Source organism: Saccopteryx bilineata, chromosome 8 (genome assembly GCF_036850765.1).
Source record: "Saccopteryx bilineata isolate mSacBil1 chromosome 8, mSacBil1_pri_phased_curated, whole genome shotgun sequence".
Lineage (NCBI taxonomy): Eukaryota > Metazoa > Chordata > Mammalia > Chiroptera > Emballonuridae > Saccopteryx > Saccopteryx bilineata.
This window is the reverse complement of record NC_089497.1, coordinates 51,589,908-51,609,466: the sequence shown is the minus strand read 5'-3', so window position 1 is coordinate 51,609,466 and position 19,559 is coordinate 51,589,908. Positions and strand designations below refer to the sequence as shown.

The 19,559-nt window shown below is 44.2% G+C and overlaps 1 protein-coding gene across 2 annotated transcripts in view; it reads right to left on the bottom strand.

Moving 5' to 3' along the window:
* Nucleotides 1-587: 587 nt before the first annotated feature.
* Nucleotides 588-19,559, bottom strand: part of CASR (calcium sensing receptor) — a 103,231-nt gene continuing 84,259 nt past the window's right edge. For both annotated transcript variants that reach the window (XM_066241467.1, XM_066241466.1), the window contains exons 5-7: nt 18,485-18,715; nt 5,511-5,634; nt 588-3,623 (exon numbers count right to left, since the gene is read on the bottom strand). In XM_066241467.1, coding sequence (XP_066097564.1) covers nt 2,050-3,623; nt 5,511-5,634; nt 18,485-18,715 — 1,929 coding nt within the window. In that variant the 3' untranslated portion in view covers nt 588-2,049. The remainder of the gene's footprint in view (nt 3,624-5,510; nt 5,635-18,484; nt 18,716-19,559) is intronic.

Genomic DNA, 19,559 nt, shown 5'->3' with positions numbered 1-19,559 from the left:
TCAGCTCCGTGCCTTGCTCAGAGGTGTGACCGGCGGCAGCAGCAGGCTGGGCCTGGCTGGGGAGCGGATGGCTCGCCAGGGTCTTCTCGAGTGAAACCTTCTCTTAGCCTCAGCAGTGCTCCCACAGGGCGCCCCCTATTTGTCTTTCCATCCAAATGAACAACTGTCATATCAATAGGTTACTTTAAAATCACGGGAAGGCAGCCCTTTGGAAGAAAGTAGTCAGAGGAGGATGGTAACAGGAGCTATGAAGGTTGAGGCCTCATACAGATGTTATATTTGGCCTTGGCTTAAGACCAGCATTTAGGGTAATCTGAGAAACTGCTGCCAGACTAGGTCAGTTTCCCTTTGGTGCTGGAGACTGGCTGCTGACACAATGGGGGCAGAGCATAGCCCACCAGGGGAATGGTCAACGTGGCTTCTTCAGCATGAGCAATATAACTAGGGCTGACACCTTGAACTGGGCCCCAAATTCTTGGGCTTATTATCGAGAAAATTACTGTATCAATGGGCTTGTTATTAAAATATGAATAATAAATAAACAAGCTTTGTTTTGTATTTTAAACAAGTGAAAAATAATTACAATATCAGTAATAATATTAATATTTATTGTGTGCTTACTATGTGCTAGGCATCATGCTAAAGTACTTTACATATATTATCTCATTTAATCCACATAAGAATGCTGAGGGAAAAGAACGATCATTACTCCCATTTTAGAGACAAAGAAGCTGGGGCTTAGCAAGTGTAGGGTTCCCTGTCTAGGGCTACCCAACTTATAAGTGGCCAACCCGGGGCTTGAACCCAGGTTTCTCTGGCTCTAGAGCCTGACTGCTCAGTGGTATGTCATTCAGCCCCTTTAACTCACCACGGGCAGACTTCTACTGCTGAAGGGAACATGGTATGGCATTTGGGGAGGGGTGTTGGAGTGCCACGCTAATGCCCTGTGAGAGCTCTCTTGGAACCACACTTTCTTACCCCAGCAACTAGCAGGCGACCAACGACTGAGAGCTTATCCTCTCACAGAGGCAAGGATAGTGTGGTTTCAGGAAGCCTTTGGGGCAAGGATTGGGGGGAGCTTCTGGACCCCTGGGTCCTTGAAAGGGCTCACTAGGGCTTAGCTCATGGTGTGGGGGTGATGGGGTAGACAAGGAAAATGAATCTCAATAATACTGCTTTACATAAACCAATCTGTGAGGTTTCTTTTCCGTCAGTTTGTATTATCCATGGACTGTTACAACTGAAGCATTTTCTTAAGGAGAAAGCTACATACAGCAGTATTGATTACAGACACAGCTCATTGGAGTCATGTGGTCCCTTCCCAACAATTCAAGACGATTCTTTATCATCCTGGAATCTAAATATGGCATCGCTATCACATTCTGGGCAAAACCAGATGTGTTGGTACAGGAGGGACGCTAACCTTCTAGACATCACATGATAGCAGCAAGTAGAAGACCAAATATCTTACGGTTTTCATAAATAGGAGGGGACACATTACCTATGGCTTTGGACATTTAAAGTTCTTCCCTTTGTCAAGGTGTGGGGCAGCACTGGTGACATTATGCCTTTCAGACTCTGAACTTCAGTGGTGGCCAAGTTGATGTCCTGTTACTCTACACATTGTCTCTGGGCCAGGCTGGCCGCAATGCTCAGGGCAGCCATTTCCATATGAAGAAAGAAAGAGAGAGAAAAAAGGAGGGGGTAGATGAGTAGCTTAAAGCCTGGTCCCGTCTCTGGGATGTTGGGTGGGTTAGAATAGAGGAGGAGAACGGAAGAGACATGAACAGCAAATCTGACTATGGCGATCTCAGCGCTCTGCCACATCCAACCGCAGAAGCACACAGCTCTTCTTGGTTAATTTGAAAGGAAATAGTAGTCAATTCACTGTCATTTAAAACTGTGCTACCAAAGTCGAGGCCAATGGCATGCCTATTATTCTTCCTTCCTCAGAGGAAAGGAGTTGGGAGCAGTCCTTCATCGCTGTGGGAGAGTGTGATCCCAGGAAACCTCTCTGCATCCTCCCTGGACCGGCCCTCTCCTTCCATTTTATGAGTGCAGTATGTTTTCTGTGACAGTGCTGCCTCCACCACTGATGACAAAGCCCCGTGAATTGGACACTACAAGTGCTGGGGTCACCTCTTCAGTGTCCTCCGTCTCTGGCTGGTGGTCCCCACCCACAGGCCCGGGCAGGCCTGTCTCCTGGGCGGTAGGTTCGGAGTCCGTGTCCCCACACTGCAGTGGCAGCAACGCCTGGTCTCTGGTCAGGGTGTCGCTGCTTTTCTGGGCCTCCAGGGAGTTGTGGTGTGTGGAATTCCTGTGAGCTGTGGCACTCTTCTGAGGCTCGTCAAAGCTCAGTGAGAAGGTGACTGTGCCGCTGCCGAAGATTACCTGCTTGCATCTGGGCTGCTGCTGCGATTGCTGCTGCTGCTGCTGCAGGCTCGAGGGCAGCTGCGGCTGCGGCTCCTGCTGGGCCAGGGCCAGGGGCTGCTGCTGCTGCTGCAGGTTCGAGGGCAGCTGCGGCTGCGGCTCCTGCTGGGCCAGGGCCAGGGGCTGCTGCTGCTTCTGCCTCTCGGGCTGGGGGAAGGGGTCTTCGCTGTTGCTCTTGCTGCTGATGGAGGAGGAGGGGGTGGAGCCCGTGGAGCCCCCGAGGCTGCTGGACCGCTTGCGGGAGACGTTGCTGCGGCGCAGCGTGGCCCGGGCCGCCACCTTGAACGCGTGCGCGGCCGTGCTGCAGCGCACCTCCTCGATGGTGTTGCGCGCCGGCTTGAAGAGGATGATGTAGACCTTGTTGAAGAAGATGCAGGCCAGCAAGCCGAAGCTGGCGGCCAGGATGGCGATCACCTCCACGGCGGAGACGAACTTGCCGTAGGTGCTGGCGTAGGCCGGAATGAAGGAAATCCAGACGATGAAGAAGATGAGCATGCTGAAGGTGATGAACTTGGCTTCGTTAAAGTTCTCCGGCAGCTTCCGGGACTTGAAGGCGAAGAAGAAGCAGATGGCAGCCAGCAGGCAGGTGTAGCCGATCAGGAAGCCGAGAGCCATGAGCGAGCCCTCGTGACACGTGATGAAGATGATCTCGTCCTCCAGCTCGTGGTTGCGGTAGCTCGAGGGGGGCGCAGTGTAGAGCCAGATCACGCAGATGACGATCTGCATGAAGGTGCAGAGGAAGACCAGCAGGAACTGCAGGTTGAGCCCCCACCACTTGCGGTGGAAGCTGGTGGGGATCTTGGCCTCAAACACCAATAGGACGCGGTTGGTTTTCACCAGGATGCAGGAGATGCAGAGCACGAAGCTGATGCCGAAGGCCGGCTGGCGCAGGCGGCAGGTCCAGTCCTGGGGCTCGCCGATGAAGAACAGAGAGCTGGAGAAACAGCAGAGCAGGGAGAAGAGGAGCAGGTAGGAGAGTTCTCGATTGGTGGCTTTGACGATGGGCGTGTTGCGGAACTTGATGAAGACACCCAGCACGAAGGAGGTCAGGAAAATGCCCAGCACAGCAAAGAGGGTGAGTGCGATACCAAAGGGTTCGATCCACGACAGAAACTCAATCTCCTTGGCAATGCAGGAAGTATGGTTCTCATTGGACCAGAAGTCATCGGGGCACTTGTCACAGGCACTTGCATCTGTAAAATGTCCCAGTGAAGAGATAGTGATTCAGTGCACAGATTAAAATTTGTGAGTGTGAATATGGTGGTGAGGGTACACAGGCTATTGGGTATGATCACTTTATGTTGTGCTTACTGATGAAAAATTGTAATTTTTTTTACATTATCACATAATATATATATTTTTTCTTCTGATTTTTTTTTTTTGTATTTCTCTGAAGTTGGAAACGGGGAGAGACAGTCAGACAGACTCCCGCATGTGCCCGACCGGGATCCACCCGGCACGCCCACCAGGGGCCACGCTCTGCCCACCAGGGGGCGATGCTCTGCCCCTCCGGGGCATCGCTCTGCCGCAACCAGAGCCACTCTAGCGCCTGGGGCAGTGGCCAAGGAGCCATCCTCAGCGCCCGGGCCATCTTTGCTCCAATGGAGCCTTGGCTGCGGGAGGGGAAGAGAGAGACAGAGAGGAAGCGGGGTGGGGTGGAGAAGCAAATGGGCGCTTCTCCTATGTGCCCTGGACGGGAATCGAACCCGAGTCCCCCACACGCCAGGCCGACGCTCTACCGCTGAGCCAACCGGCCAGGGCCACATAATATATTGAACTCTGACTTCTGTTTATATAGTTAGTTAGTTTCAGGTACCTTTGATGATTTTATGATTGTTCTCCCTTTGTACTTGGTGGGGGTGTACATACTTCCTTGAACACTATCTGCTTATGGTTTGTGGTAGAGAATGACCAGTCTTGCTGGACAGGTGGCTGCCCAGAGGTATGACATAGTCCCCATTAACTTTTTACGGAATGATTCAAGCTCAGCCTGACTCATTTTGGATATATGGATGGGCCTTGTAGAGCTGCCAGAGTAGTCATCCTCTTAGATCAAGGTAGAGTATCTCACGCATGTGATGTGTGCCTTCCTCATTCCACATCTATGGTTTTCCAGTGAAGGAGGCTACAGACTCATGAAATCAGTGAATGTTTATTGAGTCTCTGCTGTGTCCTTGGCAGCATGCAATTCAGGGACGTGAAAGGAACATAGACTTTGCAGTCAGAGATCGGGATGGGAACTCGGCCCTGCCATTTACTAGCTGTATGACCTTTTGTCGGGCTCCTTAACTTTTCTGAGCTGCAGTTTTCTCATCTATGAACTGGAAGCAAAACTAACCCCATTATTGTGGGGAAAATGAAATGCAATAATGACTATTATTGTTAATATTTATAGAGTGCTTCCAATATGTCAGTCAAGGTTTTTCTTGCACAGACATTTATCTAGAACTTACCATGTCCTTTACCAATGTTAACTCATTTAATCCCCACTTTAGAGATGAAGAAACTGAGGCAACGAAAGAACTTAAGTAAGACAACAAGTACAATGCCAGGCGCCCAGCAGGCAATTGACCATGGCCTCTTAAGTCTGTAGCCTGGAACAGACAGAAGTCTGTCTATTCAGGGTCACTGAGCTCTAAGAAAAAAAAAAGCAATATTGGAAAGCAGTATCAAAGTAAAAAAAAGATGTGTAACAGGTGTGTTTGTAAGCTCTTATGGAATTATAAGACATCTAGGCAATTGACCATGGCCTCTTAAGTCTGTAGCCTGGAAGAGACAGAAGTTTGTCTATTCAGGGTCACTGAGCTCTAAGAAAAAAAAAAACAATATTGGAAAGCAGTATCAAAGTAAAAAAAGGATGTGTAACAGGTGTGTTTGTAAGCTCTTATGGAATTATAAGACATCTAACATCCCTTTCTGCCCTCCTCAGGGCCCAGGTCAGCGCTGATGCTCAGACGCACCTTGTTAAGTGAGAAACTGTGCTAGGCACCATCTCAGCTTAGCCTTTCCAGGGACTTCACTGACCCAGGGCCCCGAAGTGGACCAAGCCTTACAGTGTCCACAGAGGACTGTTCCTTTACCCGTTTCGTCGCTGTACTCCCCATCAGGACACTCCACACACTCAAAGCAGCAGGTGGGCTCCCCCTCAATGATTCCTTTCCTGGTCCCTGCCAGGCAGTCTCGGCTGCAGTTGGAGAAAGGCACCTGGAAGATGAAGAGCACAAAAGTGAGGGGCTGCAGCTGTGCCGTCAGTTTCACAGCTCCTTGGACACAGGCAAGGGGGAGGAGCTGGGCACAAGGATCAGTGCGGCAGACTCCAGGCCCACTCCAGGCCGAGGAAGGTCAAGGGGCCCTACCTCCAGGTACCGTGAAGGGGAGAGATGCCTATGGATGAGTGAACATGCACGCACATGCACACACACACATACGCATGCACACAAACAATTTATAGTATACTAGGAAGGTTACTTTTGGGAAGTCTATACACTGTGACCAAAATTCTCCTTAAGTAGTCCCCCTTCCATTCCCTCCAGGTCCCAGAATAAGACCTCTGTTTACTCTTCAAGGAAGTAAAAGTTTGAGAAACACCAAAAGATACAGGGACGTGGACCTACAGTCGCAAGGGGTCATATGAGATGAGGGAGAATTTGTTTGAAAATGAGACTCTAAACTTTGCAATTCTTGCAATTTTATTTTAGGCTTTATGGGGATCTCCCTATAAAATTTCTGAGATACTTGGGGAGGCAGGTAGGACAGGCACAGACGGGTTGAAGGTAAATGGATCAGAAAGCTACATCTGGCAAGCTTAACCAAAAGAAAGCTGCAGTAGCTACATTAATTTTAGATAACATAAATTATATTTATTGCTTTAATGGACTTCAGGTACACAGTTTTATTAATCATAATTCTTGTTTCTTTCCATCATTCCTTGTTTATGTTGGGCTCACTGTTAGTCTTTTTTTTTTTTTTTTCTGAAGCTGGAAACGGGGAGAGACAGTCAGACAGACTCCCGCATGCCCACCAGGGGCGACGCTCTGCCCACCAGGGGGCGATGCTCTGCCGCGACCAGAGCCACTCTAGCGCCTGGGGCAGAGGCCAAGGAGCCATCCCCAGCGCCCGGGCCATCTTTGCTCCAATGGAGCCTTGGCTGCGGGAGGGGAAGAGAGAGACAGAGAGGAAGGGGGGGGGTGGAGAAGCAAATGGGCGCTTCTCCTATGTGCCCTGGCTGGGAATCGAACCCGGGTCCCCCGTACGCCAGGCCGACGCTCTACCGCTGAGCCAACCGGCCAGGGCCGCTGTTTGTCATTTTTAATGACTGCCACCCAAAACGAAAGCTAAGACTGGGACAATAACCCTACATCTAACTATATGCTTCCTTCTCCCCCTCACTTCTGCCCACACCACATAGTCATATCCTGGGTTCATCACAGGCTTGAAATACTAAATTTTCAAAGAACAGATCAATCTAATCTTATATAAATTCTACTAGAGATCAGGAAAAAAAATGAAAAACTGAGCACCCTCCAACTAATTCTTGTAAGGTCACTATAACATTGATTCCAAACCAGACAAGAACAGCATGAAAAAGAAAAATAATTACAGGCCCGTCACACTTATTAGATTGTTTTCAGAAACAGACTGAATCAGGTATTTGAGTTCAAGTGATTTATAAAGAAAGTTCTCCCAGTGGAAAGGGGAAGAGAATGGAGGAAGTAGAACATAGGAGGGAGGGGAGAAGCCAGGGTGTGATCTCAAGCCAAGCCCCACAGAGAGCAGCTTCTGCCTAGTCCCCAGGGGAACTCTGGACTGTGTGGGAGATATGCCCCAGGAGAGTCCTGACCTGAAGACAAGGGGCTAGGGCTTTCAGATGCCCACCCCACTCACTGGTGAAGGGTCATCTCAGAGAAATGTGCATTCCTGCGCTGTCCCGCCTCTCAGCCCGTGGGCAGAGTGGGCTGCATTGGCCTGCAGACAGCCTTCTGAGAAGGAGCAGTGAGTTCTGGTTATTGGAAGCGGAAAAACACAGAAGTCCTGGAGGTGCACACAAAGTGTAAGGTATGTGAAAAGATCTGGGAAGAGTACAACTAGTTTCCACTTATTAAAAATAGATGAAAAAAATGCTACAACAATAAACAAACAAACAAACAAACAGGATAAAGAAAACACACCATGATCATGTTAGTTTCTTTTTTTTTTTTTTTAGTGAGAGAAAGACGGGAAGGGGAAGGCAGGTGGCCAGTGCTGCCACCAAGCCTGTGCAGTGTACTTGGGAGAAAGGCCCTGCTTTCCTGGAACTTCTAGGAATGGTCATTGCCGCTGATCCCCCACCCCTTGCCTCTGGCCAGCTACCCTGTCCTCCCCTCCCCACCCTCAGGCCCGATAAAACACCGTTCTGGATTTGGACTCTGCTGTGAAGTGGCTAGAAAGCAGCAGAGGCCAACTGGGGGAGGGCGTCAGAGACAACTGAGGTTGTCTCTACTAGAAGATTTTTATAAATCCTCCCTAACCTCTCCCAAAGGAAACTGGCAGCAAAGGGAGGTGATGCCTTTCCTCACATCTTGAGAGTGAAGAGAAGAAGTGAAACTGCCCAAGACACAACTTTCTCATCTGGTTTAGAATTTGACCTCTCTCTTCTTCCTCTGTTCACCATGTGAGGCAGGGGGCACTGAGCCCCTCGGCTGCCTACACAACTCCAACTTTGGCTGCTCATGACTCAGTCTGCCAAATGTGCAGCAGCCTGTTCTTTCCCAATGACAGCAAGACTGTCAGCCTAAAACAAAAACAAGAACAAAAACAAAAACCAACAGTCTATGCTCCATCCACTGCACCACCACCAGTCAGGCATTCATGCCCAGAATGCAGACAAGTTTAGCATTAGAAAAATCTATGCCGCTCACTGCAGTAGTCAATTCACACAGAAAAATATGGTCATTAATAGATGAAGGAAAAGCTTTTGACAAAGTTCAACAAAATCTAGTGATGAAAACTTAATGAAAAGGGGCAGAAAAAATATATTTAACTTGAAAAAGGATAACAAAAATAATCATCCTATTTGAAGCTATATTAATAGCATTTCCTTTAAAATGAAGATGCCTACTATCACAACTATTATTCAACGCTGCACTGGGTCCTTGGCTGGTTGGCTCAGCGGTAGTGTTGGTCCGGCGTGTGGATGTCCTGGGTTCAATTCCCGGTCAGGGCACACAGGAGAAGCAACCATATGTTTCTCCCCCTCCCCCCCTCTCTTTTCCTCCCACAGCCATGACTTGAATGGTTCGAGCAAGTTGACCCCCTGCACTGAGGATGGCTTGATGGCCTTGCCTCAGGTGCTAAAATAGCCAGTTGCTGAGCAATGGAGGAGTGGCCCCAGATGGGCAGAGCATTGCTGGGTAGGGGACTTGTGCATGTGGGAGTCTATCTCTCTGCCTCCCCGCCTCTCACTTAACAAACAAACAAACAACACTGCACTGGAGTTTCTAGCTTGGTTCCTAGCTTATGTATAATAAGACAAGAAAAATAAGGGCATAAATATAGGAAAGGACTATATAAAATTGTAATTATTTGCAGATGATAAGATTGTGTAGAAAATCCAAAAGAGTAAACATTGAAATTATTAGAAATAATTGGAGAGCAGCCCCAGGCTAAACTGCCACAAATTATCACTGTTCTTGAAAAAAAAAACACCCAAGTTTCATTGATTTCTCTATTTAAAAAATGTTATTGAGTTTATTGGGGTGATATTGTTTAAATAAAATTATACAGGCTTCAGGTGTATAATTCTACACTACATCACCTGTATATTGTACTGTGTATTTACCACCCAAAGTCCAGTCCTTCCATCACCATTTATCCCCCTCACCCTCGTCTATCTCCCCACACCCCTTTTGTCTGTGTCTATGAAGAATTTTTGCTTAATCCCTTCACCTTTTCCACCAAGCCCCTCAACCCCCCTACCCTCTGACAGCTGTCAATGTTTTCTGTATCTATGAGTCTATTTCAGCTCTGTTTATTTTGTTCATTAGAATCCACATATAAGTAAAATCATATGGCATTTGTCTTTCTCTAACTGGCTTATTTCATTTAGCGTAATACTTTCTAGGTCCAACCATGCGTTCGCAAAAGGTAAGATTTCCTTCTTTTTTATGGATGAGTAGTGTTCTATTGAGTAAATATATATACCACTGCTTTTTTATTCACTCATCTACTGATGCGCCCTGGAGCTGCTTCTTGGCTGTTGTAAATAATGCTGCAATGAACAGAGGGGTGCATACATTCTTTCATACTGGTGCTTCAGCTTTCTATGTATGTAGTCTTACAAGTGGAATTGCTGGGCCCTAAGGCAATTGCATTTTTTTTTCCAGTTTATCAAGGTCTTCTTTCTATTTATTTATTTATTTTTTAAATCTTATTTTTATTAATTTTAATGCAGTGACATTGATAAATCAGGGTACATATGTTCCGAGAAAACATCTCCAGATTATTTTGACCTTTGATTATGCTGCATACCCCTCACTCAAAGTCAAATCATCCTCCGTCACCTTCTATCTGGTTTTCTTTGTGCCCTTCCCCTCCCCCCACTCCCTCCCTCTCCTTCCTCGCCCCTCCCCACCCCTCCACCCCACTCCCTGTTACTATCACATTCTTGTCCATGTCTCTGAGTCTCATTTTTATGTCCCATCTATGCATGGGTTCATATAGTTCTTAGTTTTTTCTGATTTACTTATTTCACTCCGTATAATGTTATCAAGGTCCATCCATGTTATTGTAAATAATCCGATGTCATCATTTCTTATGGCTGAGTAGTATTCCATAGTATATATGTACCAAAGCTTTTTAATCCACTTGTCCTCTGACGGACACTTGGGCTGTTTCCAGATCTTCACTATTGTGAACAATGCTGCTATAAACATGGGCAATTGCATTTTTAATGTTTTGAGGACACTCCATGTTTTCCACAGTGGCTGCACCAGTCTGCATGCCGACCAACAGTGCACAAGTGTTCCCTCTTCTCCACATCCTCACCAACACTTATTTGTTGATTAATGATAATAGCCATTCTGACAGATGTGATGAGATATCTCATTGTGGTTTTAATTTGTAATTCTCTGATGATTAGTGAAGTTGAACATCTCTTCATGTGTCTATTGGCAATCTGTTTTTCCTTTTTGGAGAAGTACCTATTCAGATCCTTTGCCCATTTTTTAATTAGATTTTTTTTTTGTATTGAGTTGTATAAGTTCTTCATAAATTTTGGACATTAACTCTTTATCAGAAGCATCATTGGCAAATATGTTCTCCCATTCAGTGGGTTTCCTCTTCATTTTGTTGAGTTTTTCCTTTGCTGTGCAAAAGCTTTCCAGTTTGAAGTAGTCCCATTTGTTTATTTTTTCTTTTGTTTCCCTTGCCCGAGGAGATAGATCAGAAAAAAATATTACTATGAGAATTTACTGCCTATGTTTTCTTCTAGGATTTTTAGGGTTTTCAGCCTTACATTTAACTCTTTAATCCATTTTGAGTTTATTCTTGTATATGGCGTAAAAAGATAGTCTAGGTCAGTGGTTCTCAACCTTTCTAATGCCATGACCCCGCAATACAGTTCCTCATGTTGCGGTGACCCCAAACCAAAAAATAATTTTGGTGGCTACTTCATAACTGTAATTTTGCTACAGTTATGACTTGGAATGTAAATACCTGATATGCATTATGTATTCTCATTGCTACAAATCAAACATAATTTAAACATAGTGATTAATCACAAAAACAATATTTAATTATATATTGAGAAATATTTATTACTAATGGACCTCCTTACCTAGTGTATTGGGGCTACCATTCCGTAAATAGTTGCTTAACTAATGGATCTGTTTTTTCCAGATTAGTGGCAAGTTTTCTATATAGAACAGTGTGAACTACGTCATAGGATACACTGCAGTTTCTGCACAGCATGGTATCTTTCAGGGCTCTTTCACACTATAAAGCAGCTAGAGCAGAAAAATTCCAAAGGTTGAATCCACCCACCCCCAATAGACTTCTATAGGAGGCAGATCTTTTACACTGCAGAATCCGCACAGCAGATTCCTCAGTGTGAGGCCTCTTTCAGTCTGTTGGGGGTGGCGGATTCCACCTTTGGAATTTTGCTGCTCTAGGAAAAGTTCTAGCATGGAAAAAATTAAGCAACATGCTCTATATTTGAGCGGAATCTGCTGCGGCCTCCCATTGACTTGAATAGGAGAGGAAGAAACGTGTTGGAAACTGTCATTTCTCCGCCTCTTATTGAAATCAAAAGGAGGCTGCGGTGGATTGTGTGGCAACCCGAGATTCTCGGGAGCTCTCTTCCACAAAATTCTCCGCACTCCCAATGAAATCAATAGGAGGCGGATTCAATGCCGGAAACCGCTGATTTCAGCAGTTTCCTCATTCAGAATATGGGAAAATAGTGGGAGATAATTATACATTGGGAACAGTGTGAACTACATCTTATAGTGGTCTCTTATAGTATAAGACTGACGTAGTTCACACTGTGTAAATGTATGGTGCTTTGTGTACTGTGTAATGATTACACACAAAGCACCTTACACTTACACAGTATTGTGTGTATGGTGTGTGTACTGTTTTTACATTATTAACCTTTTTTACACCAGCAGGCTGTCTCGCAGGCTCTCTTGGCTCTCCGCCTCTTGCCTCTCTGCCTCCTAGGCTTCTGTCCTCCGGCGCTTGCTGCACCTGCCCACTGATGACGTCAGCAAACGTCAGACACACATAATGCGCTGCTATGGACTGTGGAGCGTGCCCCCCCCCCCCCCCCCCCGCTTCCCCCACCCCTTAGGCCCCGGAGGGATGATGCAATCACGTCTGCGCATGACCACAGGCATTCAGTTTGGAACGCACGTCCATAACTGCGTACATTCGAGCTGAATAGCGCTGCTGCAGATGGTAGCGCGGCTTCTCAGCGGCTAAAGCCATCAGAAATATGTGTTTTCCGATGGCTTTAGGCGACCCCTGTGTTTTGGTCGTGCGACTCCCGCCGGGGTCGTGACCCACAGGTTGAGAAACACTGACGGTTCATGTTTTTTGCACGTACTTGTCCAATTTTTCCAACATCAACACCATTTATTGACTAGGACACCTAGTTTTTGACTCCTTTGTCAAATATTGATTGACCATAAAGGCTTGAGTTTATTTCTGGGTTCTCTATTCTGTTCCATTGTCTGTTTTTATGCCAGCATCATGCTGTTTTGACTATATGGCCTTATACTATAGTTTGATATCAGATAGCATGATTCTTTCAACTATGTTCTTTTTTTCTCAAGATTGGTATTGCTAATCATGGTCTTTTGTAGTTCCATATTCATTTTTGGAATATTTGTTCTAGTTCTTTGAAATATGCCATTGGTATCTTGATATGAATTACATTGATCTATATGCTTCCATTTGTTTTATCTTCTTCAATTCTTTTGTCAGTGTCTTATAATTTTCTTAGTACAGATCTTTTATATCCTTGGTTAAATTTATTCCTAAGTATTTTATTCTTTTGGAAGCAATTATGAATGGGATTGTTTTCTTAGTTTTCCTTTCTGATAGTGCTTTATTGGTGTATAAAAATGCAATTGCAACTGATTTCTGGATATTTATTTTGTGTCTTGCTACTTCATTAGATGATTGGCATTATCCTTCAGTGACTGAAGAGAGCCTCTGGCGGTACTCGAGTTGCATGAGGAAGAGTCTCAGTGAGTCACCCGGTATGGGTGAGTGGTGTTCAAGAGATTGATACAGGTTCATTCTCAGTGCTAAAGCTGGGTCTGAGGCCACTCAGCAAAAGTCCCAGTGTGTACCAAATTTAGCTGATACCTGTTGGATACCTGCATAACTTTGTGGTGGTGTGCGGTCTTAGGAAATCATCAGGGTAAGGCTAGTAAAGTTTGTCAGGCCCAAACTGACCAAGATTTGACCATGTGAAGGTAGAGCCCGGTACCAACTGAAAAATGGAATGCAAAGGAAAAATGGCCGTGTCTTAGAGCCACACAACGCATTCTGTCCCAGATTCTGTCTGAACTCGAGCTCAGCAGAGCAGAGCCACCATGAGTCAAGACAATGGGACTAGTTAAGGTCAGTCTTGAAAGAAAGAGAGAGGAATAACTCCTGACCCAGAGCCACACAACTCAGTCACTGACACCCCTTCAGTCTGCCTAGACCTCTACCCCTGCCCAGGAATCTGAAATTCTCAGTGGGGTGTGAGCTTTGCAGGGTGGGGCGACAGGGAGTTTAGATGGTGGGGCTATTTCATTCCCCAAAGCTGATGCTATAATGAGGGGCATGCTCCACCCAAGAGAGATAGCATCTGCAGTATGGGAGAGGGACTCCAGCACAGGGATCCAGGTGGCTGTCCATTCAGCTCTCTCCCCAGAACCAGAAACCCTGGTCTCTCCTCACACGACTCTAGTCTGTTCCATCATCCCTCTGCTGAAAATGAGAGTGAGTGGTGAGTGGTTGCAAATGAGATTTTGTGCATTGCCCCGTTAAGAGGCCATTTGCGTCTCTAGCATACTCCAGTCTCTCTCTGGCAGACAGAATCCCCAATCATTTTCACAGTCAGATGTTATGTGGGTGCCTCTTCTTGGCTCTGGGCTAGGGAATCTGATCTGAACCCCATGCTCCTCACAGGGAACTTTTGCAGCTGAGATAATACCTCTGGGATTTCAGCTGCTTCCTAAAGGAGTGAGGCTAGTCCTTTTCACATCTCTGCTCTTCCTACCAGTACTGATATGGCTTCTGGAAATCCTTGGTTATAAGACCTTTTTGTTCAGCTAGTCTTTGGTTGGTTACTGAGATTGGTTGTTCTATATTTTTGCTGTAATTCTGGTTTGGTCCTGGAAGGTGAGTGTAGCTTCCACCTACTCCGCTGCCATCTTGGATCTTTCCTCATTGATTTTTCTTTAAAAAACCATTTCATCTTTTGTTTTATGCCTTTGGTTAATTTCTAGGTCCTTAAATGCTTATTTTGGACAGTTTTGTCCAATTTATCATTGCTTCACCATTTCAGAAACTCTGCTTCTGTCTCATTCTTCATCATGTTAGGCAACTGAGTATTTACTCTAGAAAATTATTAGGTATTTACTATCTCATAGTCTATATATATCAGAGATAATAAATGTACCTCAAAATAAAGTCTGTCTTACAAAAGCATGTTTCTTGCAAGTAGGGAGAAAGTCTGACTCATCTTTGTAGCCCCAGTTTAAAAGACTTGAATAATACTTGATGGATAATAGGGCTCATACTATTGCCAAAATGTCTCTTTAATAAAACTTTCCCTCTTCCCACCTACCTGCTTGCATTGGAGACATATTGCAAAGTTAAACACATGGAAAGCAATAAAATAATTATGATTGCTTCTAACAGAAAAGAAACAACTGGCTTGACAAGGGGTTTCTAAAAACTTGAACAGAAGATGATTGGCATTATCTTCTAATGAAAGAGGAATGGAAATGGCAGTGTAGGACCTGATGATTGCTAAGACGTTGGGGAAAAAAAGGAAAAGAGAGGAAAGGAGAGGAAAGGGAAAGAAAGGAGAGAAAAGGAAAGGAAAAGAAAGAATATGGTTAAAGCCAGTACACACTAGCACATTCAACTATGGTAACAATGCACCCTCAAAGATTTTCTCTTAATTGTTCTTGAGTTACCCGTCCACTTGGTCACCTAATGAAAGCAATGAATCCTGTTTACTAAACTCACAGTAGAAATGCTTCTAATTCTTCCTGTTGAAGAATAATGGTTGCTGTATCCTTTATCAAGGTAAGGTGAAGTACAGTTTCCTTCTAGTCCTAGATTTATAGAGTCCTAGAGTTGTGTTTTTAATCTGAGTCGGTGTGGGATATTACTGAATGCTTTGTCTATATCTGTTGACCTTATAGTAAAATTTTTCTCTTTTATTTTGTTAATGCAATAGGCTACCTTTATAAACTTTGTAATGTTGGGCTATCCTATTTCTGTAATTCACGGCAAACTTTACTAAGTCATGATGTGTTGTATGTTTTTTCACTGATGGTCTAGGTTTGCTGATATTTTAATTGGGATTTGAGTATCTGTGCTTATAAATAACATTGACCCATACTTGTCTTTTCTTGCCTTGTCCTTGTCTGCTTTAAAAATATTTTTTAATCAGTTTTAGAGAGAGAGGAAGAAAGGAAGAGCAAGGGGGGAGGAGAGAGAGAAAGAAACATTGATTTGTTGTTTCACTTATTTATGCATTTATTAGTTCCTTTTTGTATATGCCCTGACTGGAGATTGAACCTGCAATCTTTGTGTATCGGAACAACACTCTAACCAACTGAGATAAGTGACCAGGGCTGTTCTTGTCTGGTTTTGTTGTCAAATTATATTAGTTTCATAAAATGAGTTTAGTTGCTTTCCCTGTTGGCTACTGTTTAGTCTGTGAGTGGTAAAAACTCTCAAAATAATAATGGCTTAAACAACACTAAATACGAGAGTTTCTCTCTCATATTGATGTATGGGGAGGTAGTCCAAATTGATATGGTACTCCACAGTATTGTAGGTGTAAACTCTTTCTACCTTGTTGGTCTGCCATGTTTGGTCTTGGCATCATAGTCCCTGATAGTGGCATCGAGTTTCCAGGAAGCAGAATTGAGGAAGGGATAAAGAAGAGAGCAAAGGATCCTTGCAAGCACTTTCATGAAAGAAGATTTCCAGACTCCATCACATAACACTGCCACTTGCATCCCATTCTCCAGGATTTAGTCATATGGGCACTCTTAGCTGAAAGGGAGGCTGGAAAATATGTTAATTCTGAGTGGTCATGTGCCCAGCTAAAATTGAATTCTATTATTAAAGGGGAAAAAAATCACTGTGGTCCTCTAGCAGTCTCTGCCATGCTTCTTTTTCTCTTGTTCATAATGGTTAAAGAGCAGGCTCAAAATCATACAGTGACTTAGTGGAGAGCTAGGATCCATACCCAAGTCACCCTTTCGATGTCTGTAATTTCACTGTACCAAATATTTATTTATAGTGGCCATAGCCAAAGATTAGAAGAGTGCCACCATCTGAGACCTCTTACTGCATCCTTATTCATCCCTCAGCTAAAGAGAAATTCCACCACCAAAGGGTGAGCTGAGGCAGCCACCAGAAGGATCCATTTAGCAAAAATCCAGCAAGTGTCTTCAAGTCTCCCTAACAGTTTCATCAAAGATGCCTATCCAATTCTGGCCAAGGAAGCCCATCTGAATTCCAAGCCCCTGATGAAGATGTCTCTTTTCCTTCTAATTTGTTGCAATAAAATAAGGAAATACTTATGTAGAGTATAGGATGGAACACTGGGATCAGAGTCAGAATGCTTGGATCCTAGTCTCAGCTTACACTGACCATCGTCTGATCTTGGTCACCTTTGTCTTCCTAAACCTCACTGTCATCAACTTCAAATTAGGGTGTTGGATACAAGGATATTTAAGGACACTTTAGCTCAAAAATGCTTCATTAGAAAGAAAATTGAGACATTGGTTAAAGTATTATAATGCTATATTAATAAGTATGCATTTAATAGTATAATTCAGTTAATAGTATGCTTTTGCATCTTTGACCTCATTAACAACTTTGTGAGCTATGTAGGGAAGTTATTAATATATTGTATATATAGTTAAATATAGATGGCATTTTTGTGGTCATTTCTACAAATAAACACAGGAAAAGAAAGAGTGGATTAAACCCTAATATTTGTTGAGTGCCTGTATGTGCTAGGTTTGACGTAACATTTCTATGGAAAAATCAGATTTAACTTATAACTCTGTCAACTATTCCAGGAATCTAAGTGACTAAATTCATGAGGATTTTCTGTTACTCCTTTTCCAATGTTTAAACCCACAGTGCATAGACTGGTAGGGGACATTCGGGTTATAGAGAGCTATACAGAAAGTAGTTTCCATGCAGGACAGGAGATGAGACATACACCAATTAGAGACAATCAATTATGTGCATTAATGGAGGTGAAAGATAACCTGGATGATTCAACAACAGGGAATCAGTGATAGTATAGCAGATCTATTTAGATTCCAGTCAGTTGAAACTTGTGATAATCTAGACAACAGTATAATTAGTGGACAAGAGTTGTATAACCTCTGAACCCCCAAATCTTTGTTTAGAAAAGGTCATGACATGTTTATTATTGAGAATCCATCCTCTGAAGTAGGAGCTCACAACAACTTGCACACTGTGGATAAGATTCACCGTCTATAGGAGACCTTTGCATGGGTAACTATCCTACATACTGGGAAGCAATGAGATTGTAGCATCGAATCAGAAACCCACCAACCTTAGGAGAATTTGCTTAAAATGATGAAGTTGAATCTTTGACTATGTTATAAAAATTAGTTCAAGATGCTCAAAGGTGATACTAGAAAGGCAAAAGCAAAGAGTAATATAGTGGGTCTCATTCAGACATCTTGGAAGAGTTAAAGAGGATGCCCTTGTGCAGGGTTTGTTTCTACCCAGGACCTGGGTGCTACATTCAGGGGCACAACCACTACAGAATGGTCATTTCAGCATATCATATGCATATTCATGGGTGATGGGCTTCTGGTTTCTAATCAGGCGTCTGGGTGCAGTTGATACTCAGGGGAGGAGGATCCTGATCACGGTGACAAGCATCCTTCTATTTGTTACAAATCTCCCAAGGAGAAAAAGAAATCGTATTTTGGTTGATGGGTCAGCAGCCCTGAGCTGTTTGAATCCCAGGGAATTACCTTTGTGTGAGATTAATTACCCAGGCCCTGCCTTGAGTGATGTTTATGTTTGCTTAAATATTTTGTGTTGATGGAGAAAGTTTTAGTCAGGGAAACTATTACTAGCCAGAGAGTCAGATTTGTAAAGAATAAAATTGTTTCAGCATAATAAGCACAGGGCTAAGGTTCTAAGGATTCTTCTCTGTACAGGAAATGCTCAGGGATTTCGCAGGGAGCCCTGGTGATGCAGAGTGAGGAAGTTGAGGGAAATAGACTCATTGTTCTAGCCCAGTTTCCTGCTATGATGGAGACATCTGGACAGCACATACCTCTCTGGAGAACCCACTCCACAGGATTTTCTCCTCATTGATGAAGAGCCTTTCTCCTTTCCTGGCATAGACGTTGTAGTAGCCAACTTCCTTAAATACAATGGAGCCATCCTCTGGAGAGAGGTGCCAGTTGATGATGGAATAGTTCCCCACCAAGTCACCACACTCATCAAAAGTCACCTGTTCCCCCATATTGTTGGTAAAGTTTAGGTGACGGAGGTGCTTCAGGACCTAAAGAGGAATAGAGATGAATATTCTGAGTACAATCCACAGGGCTGCCATATGTGGTTATATAAGTTTCGTACTGTGCAAGAACAGTAGCCTTGCTCTAACAAAGTGGAAGGAATATGATTTGAGGAAGAGGCACCTTTTTCTCATTTACACTAGGGCACTTGCATGTATTGGCAGTAGTTCTGGTAAACTAGGGGCTTTAGGTGGTACTCAAATTGAACCTGGGGTAGGAAACACTTTCTTGAAATCAGGAAAGAAAAATAGTACATCTCACTAAAGACCAAGACAAGGCTTCTGCAGGTGAATTGTCACTTGGCAGTGCCCCAGGAGGGGTGGGTTTGTAAGCCAGAGCCCATTCTTGGCATTTTCTGAATTGGGAAAGGACTGGAGGCATTAACGCCCTTACCATCTGCACCATCTTTCTCTATGTTACTGTTTCTATGCAAGTATCTTGCTACTAAAAATCACAGAGAGGGGAGCAGGAGGAAGAAATACATGAAGCTGCAGGTGGAGTCCTGTTGTTATAGTTATGGCCAGTCCCATATTCTTACAGCATTTTATGGGTCACAAAGCCCTTGTACCAAAAAAATTACTGAACTTTCCTGGTCATTTTACTACTTTTGGAGAACAATGCTAAATAGTTTATATACATTATCTAAACTAATCCTCACAACAAGTAGCACTATTATCTCATTTTATTGATAAGGAAACTGAGGCAAAGAAAACAAAAGTATCTTTTCCAGGTCCACACAGCTAGCAAGGGGTACAAAGACTGCACTCTTAATGGTTATGCTCTATGGCAGCATCATTAGGCTCCAGGCTTTGCTTTCTATGTGTCCATGAC